This window comes from Spermophilus citellus, assembly GCF_964194105.1.
Source record: "Spermophilus citellus genome assembly, chromosome: 9".
NCBI lineage: Eukaryota > Metazoa > Chordata > Mammalia > Rodentia > Sciuridae > Spermophilus > Spermophilus citellus.
In genome coordinates, this window is record NC_138191.1 from 6,979,350 (window position 1) to 6,989,590 (window position 10,241).

At 55.2% G+C, this 10,241-nt stretch overlaps 1 protein-coding gene across 1 annotated transcript; it reads right to left on the minus strand.

Moving 5' to 3' along the window:
- Nucleotides 1-739: 739 nt before the first annotated feature.
- On the minus strand, nt 740-10,238 carry MEX3A (mex-3 RNA binding family member A). The gene is made up of 2 exons (XM_081304990.1): nt 9,353-10,238; nt 740-5,931 (listed from the first exon to the last, which is right to left on the minus strand). The coding sequence occupies exons 1-2, from the start codon at nt 9,804-9,806 to the stop codon at nt 4,823-4,825; spliced, it is 1,563 nt and encodes a 520-aa protein (XP_081161116.1). The 5' UTR covers nt 9,807-10,238; the 3' UTR covers nt 740-4,822.
- Between the last annotated feature and the right edge of the window lie 3 nt (nt 10,239-10,241).

A 10,241-nucleotide genomic window follows, 5' to 3' on the forward strand; every position in this document is an offset into this window, starting at 1 on the left:
GACAGGGATTGAGAGTTTTGGAGAGGGCTGGGGATGTGGCTCAAGCGGTAGCGCGCTCGCCTGGCATGCGTGCGGCCCAGGTTCGATCCTCAGCACCACATACCAACAAAGATGTTGTGTCCGCCGAGAACTAAAAAATAAATATTAAAAATTCTCTCTCTCTCACTCTCTCTTTAAAAAAAAAAAAAAAAAGAGAGAGTTTTGGAGAACGGAGAGGGCAGCCAGTGGCAGGGAACCCTGGCACCACTTCCCACAAGGGGCGTTAGGGGCACCCAGAGCTAAAGCAGAGAGAACCCCCCAGGATCGACATCCCCACCACCAGTCCCTGGCTCTCACCCCAGGTCGATGCAGAGTGAAATGCAGAGGAAGACAAAGCCTTAAGTAATAATACTTTTAATAAAATTAAGTTCTTAATAGCACATTTAATACATTAACCCTCCCCCTTCTTGGTTTCTCTGCATTTTGTGCAACATCACTTTGACTTGATTATTCATGGGTCCGTTTTATTTCCCACTTTTATTTTGCTTTTGAAATTGTTTTTCCTTGGTGGATGTGTCTTCACTAGATGCCTCAAATTAAGTCTGACCACAATCCTACTCTACTTTCTACAGTGGAGAGACCATCCTCTCTGCCCCAGGGCGGTCTCCACCCACCCACCCTACCCCACCCGCACCCTCGAGCGGGGAAGGGGAAGCAGGCCCTCCCCATCCCAGACACTACCATCCCAGACTAGCGAGGGTTGGAGGACAAAAAGAGCAGGGGGGAAATCTGTCCCTAGGTGGGGCAAGAAGAGTAAATCGGGGAGAGGGAGATGTTGGGGGCTGGGGTCAGGGAGTGGCATGGCAGAGTCACTGGTGTAAAGGAACAGGCACCTCATGCCAAAGGGAGAGCCAAGGGCTTCTCCACCCTCTGGGATGGGAGGAAAGGGCCTGATCGGGTCGACTGCTGGGTTTGGTAGGAGGCAAGTGCTTAAATGTTGATTCCTCACATGCAAAGCTAGCCTCCCAGTTTTCTGTGGGGAAGGCCACGTGCCCCTGTGCCAGGGCACAGTGGATGACCCCTATGGATAGAGGAGGGCTGGAGTAGAAGGAGTTAAGAGCTGGGGTCACCCAAAGCCCCTGTGCCCCTACCTGTCTCTGTATTGTTGGGGGGCCTATTCTCCCAGGCCTTGGAGGATAGTCGTCTCCATTCCACCTCACTGGGTAGAAAGTCCTTCTTGAAATCTAGCTTTTATGAGATAAACTTGCAAACCTATAAAGCACCATACAGACTTAAAGGAGAATAATTATTGAGATCACTACTTTCAGAGGTCAAAAGCAACATTAAATGCTGAAAGGGAACGGGGATGGGGGACTGATCCCCTCAGGGCTCTTGAAGCCCTGGGATGGTGGAAAGTGTGCTCGACTGACTTGTCTGTGGGATGGTTTACCTGGCTCTTATCTGTAGTAAAGTGAATTGAGGTTATACTTTAGTAAGGACTTCCTCAGGCCTGGGAGAAGCTGACTTGGGAGAGTTGAAGCAAGCAGTCTCCATCCTCCCTGAGAGTCCCCAGGGAGGATGGACCACTTTGCCGCAAGGGCTGCCCAATAGAGATGGCCAGGCCCCCAGGTACAGGGTGTGTAGGTCAACGTGCTCAGCCTCCTCTGCTGCCCCCAGCCCAGCCCCCCACCTGGCTGAGGTGGTCAGTGTGCACCCTTTCAAAGACCCTGGGAAGGAGCCCCTCATCTATCTGTCCTACAATTAAAAAATCCACGGATTCTCAGAATCAACCCCAGCAGACTGGAAGCTCCCAATCTTAACTAGCAACCTGCTCCAACCCTGATTCCTGAAGATGGGGCGACCAGGGTGGACTCAGCCATTTCCCTCCTCTATTCTTTTTGATACGACTTTTATACATTCTACTGGACCCAGGGGTCCTCGATGCTACTAAACTTTAAACTATCTGAATATCGTCTACTAAGTAACTAGTAATTCTTTCTTTCTTTCTCTAGGATTATATGAAATAAATTTGAATTATTATTATTATTTTGTAGTATTCTTTTCTTTTAAACCCCTCGGTTTCTTTCTTTTTTCTTCTCTCTCTCTCTTTTTGGTTAAAAACAAAAAATCTATTTCTATTAAATCTCACACCTCTCTGAGGGTTCCTGTAGGCCTACTAGGCCTCAGTTCTGGATCTCCCCTCCGCAGTAGCCCCTGGGACAGGGCAGGGGAAGGGGGGGACACCCCAGGATCCTCAGTCCTTAGTCCCACAGCTTCTTCCTTTCTAGTTAATCCCTTTCTTTGTTTGGCTCTGCCGGCTCCCCTGAGGGGGAAGGGGGAGAGGGGAGGGGGAGCCCACGGAGTGAAATCCAATCTACTTGTAGGGCCCCAGAAGGGACCAGGTTCCCCCAGTCCTTCTCTCCACCCTCCATCCCAGGATGCTCCCCCAAGAAAAGCAAATGACATTCCTCCCCAAAAAAAAGTGGGGGAAAAAAGGAACGTAAACCCGAACATATATTAAAAACACTTTTTTTTTTTAAGATTTAACTCTGAATACAAATGTATTTTTTCTTCTTCTCTCCCTACATATATTCTAAACCTTCTAAAGTTTTTTTATTTTTTTAAGGATCACTTTATCATAAAATAAAATATCCTTTTCATATAATAAATTACCTAATAAAAAGTCTTTTTTTTCATATTAGCCCAGGTTCTTTGCTACATTTATATGGTAATAAACGCCTTTATTAAAATAGAATATTAAATTATAAAGAACTGCTTTTTTTTTTTTTTTTGCTATTTTTGTTTCCTCTCCTGTGTTGTCGCCCATCTCGCTCCCTCTCCTACTCTCGCTTTCTCTCCTGTTTTGTTGCTGTGTGTTTTGTTCCTAGGTCTGGCTCACTCAGTAAGGGTGGGATTGGATTGCTGAGCCCCTAGTGTAACAGTCTTTTGCCTTTGTGGGTAAGGAGTGGAGAGGGGGAGGGGGATCCACAGACAGACATCCCTTCTTCCCACCCCCCTCCCCCCGCCCCTCGGTGACCGAGGGTGCCCATTTGGTTTGGTTTCTATTGTACAGACATCTCAGGATGGCTCACATTGGCGGGAAGGAGGGAAGTTGCCACAGGCCAGTTTTCTGGGCTGTGACCTCCTTCCTCTCCCCTCCCAGGCTGGTGGTTTGGAGGGGAAGGCTGAGGAGAGGTGAATTAATTCACAACAGGAGAAAGGAGAGGAGGGGACTCCCTCTGTGCCTCCGTCCCTGCACCCCTTCTCCATTCTGAAAGAATGGGACTCCTGAGCTTTAAGTGCTCAGAGATCACGCACAACAGTCCCACCCCATTATATACAAGATCTCCTGGGCCCTCTGGGGCTCCCATCCCCATCCTCTCCTGGCCCGGCCAGCGGAACCAGGAGGGTGGGAGGCTGGTGGCAGCCCCAAGTGAGCAGTAGGGAGGCAGCAAAGGGGGTGCCAGGACTGTCACAATACATGATTCTCGGAACAGGCCCTGAAGCACCTCCATCCTGCTTTGCCCAGGCCTGACCCCCTCTCCTAAGACCTGGCCTCTCTCCTCAACCACAGTGGGTAGGACAGACATTTCATGATTTGCACACTAATAAGGATTCACTAAAGGTTCAGTCAGGTCCAGAGAGGAACCAGGGAACGGAGCACTGCAGGAGAGGGGGTCACCCCACCACATCTCTCCTACCCGGGCCCTTTCCTGCTTCTGCTCCCCTTTCCCACAGCCAGAAAACCCAGCGTGGGAACTGCTCCCTTAATATAATGCCCATAGGTGAAGAAGGTGGGTGTTTGACCCTTTATGTACCCCGGTATTAGTCCCCCTCTCAAAGTGTCACTGAGAACGGGAGATACATTCCATCAAGGGTTGGAGATGTTTCTTTGGAGGAGTGGAGAGAGGGCCTCCCAATGCCTGGAGAGGAACTGAGGGTTCATCAAAAGGTTCTTCCCCCACTTTTCCCCAGACAGACGGTGTCCCCAAAGCTGGGCTGGAAGGAACAGGAGCGAAAGGGGAGAAGGGAGAAGAGAAAGACAGGGCTGGAAGTGACAGCCGCCCAGGGGAAGGAAAAAGAGCTAGAAAAAAGGAAAAAGCAAAGAAGAACCAAAGGAAGGAAGACAGGGAAGAACTGGAGGGGTGGAGAGGGGCGCTGCTCTCCAGACTCCTCTAGCCCAGCCTTGCGAGGATGAATTCTGAGCCCTTTATTGATTGACAGGCTGCTCCCCATCCCACCCGCCCCACAGAAGATCTCTGCAGACTTCTGCTGGGCAGCAGTTCCCCTATACTATAGGAAAGTCTGGGAACAAGTTTCCCAAACAGGATATGGGTGGGGGTGGGGGGGTTGCTAAAGGGTCACGTTAGGAGGTCGGAGGTCAGGACCAGAGAGGGCCAAGAACTGCAAAGAGCACCTCTAGATACAGATGGTAATTCTCCCTCTCCCTTTCCCCACCCCCTCCACAGAGGATAGGGCAGTAACACATAGTTGGGGAGGTGGGCAGAGGGGGTCAGGACGCCTTAGTGGCCACCTCTGGCAAAACAAAAGTTTCTCTTAGCTGCTTCCAGATTTAAGGGTGTGTTGAGGTATCAGAGTTGTAACTCTAGTAAAATTTTCGGTCTGGCCCCCCTCCCAATCTTTCCAAGGCAGGGTGACCAGAGGCTCTGAAAGTGGCCCACCCTCCAGCCACCATGGCCTCCCTTCCACCCCCCTCCCCAACGAGCGAATATCTGTAAGCACCTAGCCCTGCAAAACTCATTGATTTCCAAAAGGCCCTAGTGGAAAAGAGGTCCAGGGCCGGCCCCTGGGGAGTGGGCCTAGGACACACGGGGCAGGGGACTTAAGAGAATATTCGGATGGCTTGCGTGGCTGTGATGTGGCAGACGGGACACTCTGGGTCCGTCCTCTCGCAGATGCGTACTGCACACTCCATGCAGAACAGGTTGTGTCCGCAGGGCACGAGGGCGGCAGTCACTTCGCTCTCAAAGCACACCATGCAATCTCGCCCGCCACCGGGGCTCCGCAGGCCGCCTCCCCCGAGTTTAGAGAAGCCCTGGAGCGGTTCTCCTGGCGGGCGCCTGGGGAGTCCGGCCAGCTCGGGTCCTGCAGAGGTGGCAGGAGATCGGTGTGCGCCTGGCGGCCCAGCCCGGGCCTTGGCGGAAGAGGAGGAGGAGGAGGAGGCGGAGGAGAAGAGCACTGAGGTGGGCGTGGCGTTCTCCTGGCCCGCCCACAGCGGGGGGCTAGTCTCGGCCACACCATAGTACATGTCCTGCTTGCCCACGCCGTAGCCCGGAAACAGGTATCCGCCGTAGCCAAAGTCCCCGCCTTGCTCGCCCAGCCGCGGGGCCTCAAAGCCAGAGTCCACTCCACACTCGCCAATGCAGCCCAGACTGTTCTGCCTGAAGGTGGAGAGCGGCTTGCAGCCTGGTGGGTGGACCCGCCAGGCGTCCGAGTAGCGGCTGTCGAGTGCGGCGTCGGGGCTCCCGGCCAGGAAGTCGTTCTCATTGTTGTACTCGAGGATCTTGCCCGTGCGCACGGCGATGTGCGTCTCGATCTCTTCGCGCGCACGCTCCACGTTCCCGGGGGCACCAGTGATCTCGAACACCGGATCCCGGTCCCGGCTCGGCGTGATAATGTACGTGTTGGTCTGCTGCTGGATGCGCTTGATGGTTGCCCCCTTGGGGCCCACCACCAGGCCCACTACTCGGTAGGGCACTCGCACACGGATGGTCACCTGACCCGGCAGTGCAGGGGCCACACCGAAGGCTGCGCCTGACTTGTTGCGGGAGGCGCGGATCATAGAGAAGTGCTCAGCTGCTGAGATGATCTCCCGACGGGCTGTGGCCACGTCCTCTCGCCGCCCTGTCACCATGAACACGGGCTCCTCGCCCCGAACCGGTGTCTTGATGTAGGTGTTGGTCTTGGCCCTCAAAGCCTTAATCTTGCAGCCTGGGATACAGTAGGGAAGGGGAAGAGAAATAAACTTACAGGACAAGGAGGTTCGTGCTAGGACTAGATAGCTCCGGGTTCCTTCCCAGATGCCCAACCTTCCTCAAACCCTTCAGTCCGCTGAGTGAAGACTTCACCACCGCACACACAGCCCACCCAACTTGAACAATCCACTCGCGGGATCTCAGATCTACCCAGTGTCTCTGTTAACCACAGACTTCAAAACGCACCAACTTCCACTCAAGTTCCATCCGGGACCTTCCGAATATACCCCCCAAAATCACCCTCCCAGACAAACTGCTCCCCTATATCCATTCAAAAACTCCTCCCCAAACATTTGCTGTCCCCTCAATTTTTCTGGCTACTGACCAACTTCCAAATCACTTACTATCACCCCCTCTGTCACCAACCCCAATCTTTACACTGAACCCCAATGCATTCAGTAACCTCACAATCTACCCCTCACTTAGCCTCCATTCATCACAAGTGTCCTGCAGCTGACTCAGGAACACTGACCTCCATCTGCTCTGTGACCTCCCCCCCCATGTCTTCTACCCAGTAGTCTCTCTCTGAGGGTCCCCAAATCATAACGCATTTGCAGCAACTGGTGCAGAGGGGGACCCCGGGGCGGGTCTGAGAATCAGAATTTCAAGGGAGAATGGAGGAGTAGGGTGATAAAGAAAACCCCGTGTGGAGGAGCAGCACGCAACCCATGTCACTCCTGTCCCCTTGTCCCTAGGTGGGGGTGGGGGGAGAGCTGAGATGGGCTAGGGGCTGAGTAGGGTGGTGGAAAAGGGTATTCTGGATCCATACCTCTGCTTTGAAAGAGGAGTGGGTCAAAGCTGGGAGGCTGGAGGGAGAGGCAGGAAGAGAAAAAAGAAATACAAGACAAAGAGACAAAGAGGGAGAAGGGGAGAGAGAAAAGTGAGGGAGGCTGGGGTGCAGCACCGTGGGGAAAGGCTAGAGACCTCCAGGCTGGCTCCACAAACCCTCTCCTCCTCCTCCACATGCCCTGCCTGCCCCCAGTCTCAGAGGACCACACTCTTCCTCGAAGCACACATGGCACATGCCTGTGAGTTTGCACACATGCACTAAGAGCAGTGGTGCGGAGTGCCTTTATCTCAGCAATACCTGTGGGGTGAGCACAAGACACACTTTCATATGCCCCTTTCACTTGCACACAGGGTCCTGGTGTTTCCATTCCCATCCTCCCCAGCCAGCACACAAACTGCACATTCCTGAGCACACAAATAACTTTGGCCCCATTCACACACAGCTGTGCTCACACCCATCTCCACCAACAATTCACTCTCCCCTTTCTCTCTTCCCAACACACCACCTATCCAAATCCAAGTGGTCCACTTTTCTGACTGCCCCAACCCTCCAACCACAAGCCAAAGGGAGCTCTTTCTTTCTTTGTTTCTTTCTTTCTTTTTTTTTTTTAAATCTCCTTCCTCCACTCCAGATGGCTTCTTCCTCAGCCTTTGGCAGTTAAGTCCTACCTGTTGTCAAGCCCACATCTGTGCTGCTTTAATATCAGTAAATGATTGTTCTATTTGTGAGGCTTGGAGGGTTGCGGAGCTTTAAAGTCCCCTCTCCTGCCACTCCTACTAACATGCCATCTGATGGGCACCTGGGTTCAGGCTCTAAGTTTGGGGTCTGTAACTTAAGTGGGAGCTAGGTATATTTCAGAGTTGGGGCTGGAGTGAGGGGAGGCCAGGGTATACGGCTAAGGAGAAAATCTAGAGGCCTGGAGGGACAGAACTGGGGTGGGCCTCATCCTGGGTTCTGCAGTTCTGAACAAGTATCTCTTGAAGGAAAAACCCACTGGGCCTCACCTTCCTAGAGGTCAAATAGAGAGCATTAACATTGCAGCAGGAGGAGGGAGGTCAGACAAGAGGGAGGACTTCCATGTACTTAAGGAATGAGGGGAGGGGGAGGCATATCTTCTCTGAATAGGAGAAATCCCCCTACTTTTATGATGCAGAGGCAGAAGAGTAAAGAATGACTCCATTAAATTCCGGGTCCTCCCAAGACCACCCCCACACCCAAGAAAAGATATTAGTGTCCCCACCCAGTTCTAGGATCAGGATCCCCAGTTTCTAAGAAGAGGAAATCCAACTTTCTAAATCAGAAATCTCAGGAGATCAGGAGCCCCAGAGGGGTTCAGGGCCATGCAGGGGAGTGGCACCCTCCCCTCCTCCATTCTGCTCTCTAAATTCCCCAGCCCCCAGACTCCCAGTGGATGAGGTGGGATGTGGAGTCGGGGGACCCCGGCCTGCTTCCCCTCCTCCGCCGCCAGAAGCCGGCCTCCTCCCTCACTCCCGGCCGGAATGCAGCTCCTCTATTGTTCCCCACTGTGGGACAGCTCCTCCCCCGCTCCTCCCCCACCCCACACCTCCCCAGCCCAGCCCCTTCGCAATTTCCAAATCCCGCCCCCCCTTTGGGAAACTGGGAGAGGGAAGGGTCCCCAAGATCCCGTCTGCTCAATTTGGACCCTTACCAACACCCCCACCCACCCACCCGCCCAGGGATGCTGGGCTGAGGAGGGTGCGGTATCAGACATTCTACGCTGGATTAATACTACACCCCCTGCCAACACACCCAGACACACACCCCTCGCCAAATTTCCAGGTGAAGGCTCCTCACCCTTACCCCGGCATTTCCCCTCCGGCCCTGTCCCACTTTCTCACTCAGAGACCCCTCTCCAGGCCTCTGGCCCCAGGCCGTGGCCAGCCCAGAACAAAAGCCAGAGAGGAAGCAGCGGTCCACACCAGGACTAGCACTTCCTTGGAGACACCCCTTCCAAAACACCGAGGATCCTCCAACTTTGGTGTGTGGGTAACCACAGGAACCCCTCCTCCCAGCGGCCCCCCATTCCACCTCTCCCCCAGACCCGGACCCTCGGTGAGCCACACCCCCTTCCATTCCTACACTCAGCCCAACAAAGAGACAGATACTCAGGCTGGCTTCCCGGGCCAGGTCTCCCCCAAAGTCCTCAACTCCAGGCAGCTGGGGGTCCCAGGAGTGCCCCCTCCCCAACCTACAAGCAGATACTGAACTAGGGGCTCCTGCACAACTCTTTGCACATTCCATCAGTTTTTCTAGCTAAGAGCGGACACCCCCTCCGGACAGCCTCCCTGGATTGGGAGGCCGGTCCCCCTCCCCTTTCCCTCTTCCCAGTTCGAGGATATTTCTTTGTCTAAGGGCAGAGCCCTGGGGAAGGAAGGGTCTGGAGAACCGTCCCGACTAAGGGTAGCAGGGAACTTTGTGGCACTTGGAAATCAGGGTAGGGGGCGGGTCCCCCTTTGTGGGGAAGGGACAGGGCAGGGGCGGGCAAGAGAGGAAGAAATGAACTTTCCGCGCGGGGAATGGGGTGCCCCCCACTCCAGCCCACTCCGTGGTCCCGGTGCCCGCTTACCTTGTCTGCCCACGATCTCGGCCACGTGCTCAGAGGTGGGCACGGGTACACACTCCGTGGTGTTGCTACTGCCCTTCAGGCGCAGCTCGGCCTCTTTGTAGAGAGCGCAGAGCTTGGCGTCGCTCGCCCCTTTGGGGGCGGCGGGGGGCTGGGGCGTCTGCGCCGCGGGGGCCGCTGTCGGGGCGGCCGGGGGCGCCGCGGGCGGCGGCGGCGGGGCCGGCTGCGGGGGGGCGGCCGGCTGCGCGGGGGCGCCGCCCCCCCCACCTCCCCCGTCCTCGCCCGCCGTGGGGGCGGGGGGCTCCCCCAAACCCAGGAGGCAGAGTTGATCAAGAGCCAGCTGAAGGGCGCGCTCGTCTTCCAGCAGCCCTCGGTCCTTAGCGCTTCCCCCGAAACATCCTAGTTCTCCAAAGCCCCCATTTCTTTCCATTATTCCAGATACCACTAGACTAGGCATGGCGAAACAAAAGCTGGGGGAGAGAGAGAGAGAGGGAGAGAGAGAGGTGGTGGAAGGGAAAAGAGGAGAGAGGAGGGGAGGGGAGAGGAGAGGAGGGGGTGTGTGGGGAGGGGGGAACAAAGAACTGGGGAGGGGGGAAGAAAGCGAGATAGAAAGATAGCCCCTCCCCCTGAGCCCCCCTCCCCAAACACCCTGTAACCCGACTCCCCTCGCCCCAGCCCCCGGGGTGGGGGTGGGGGTAAAGAGAAGCAAAACCAAGAAAGCCGATCTCCGCTCCTCTCCGGGGGTGACGGGGGGCGGGGGGCTGCGGGATCTCGGCCCCCACCCCTCCCGCCTCGGACCCGGGAGTCTCTAGTCTCCGCCGTCCAGACGCCCCCCTTAGGCTCCCGCACCAAGCCCCAGTCCTGGAGCTGCGCGCCGTGGCCCCCAGTAGAG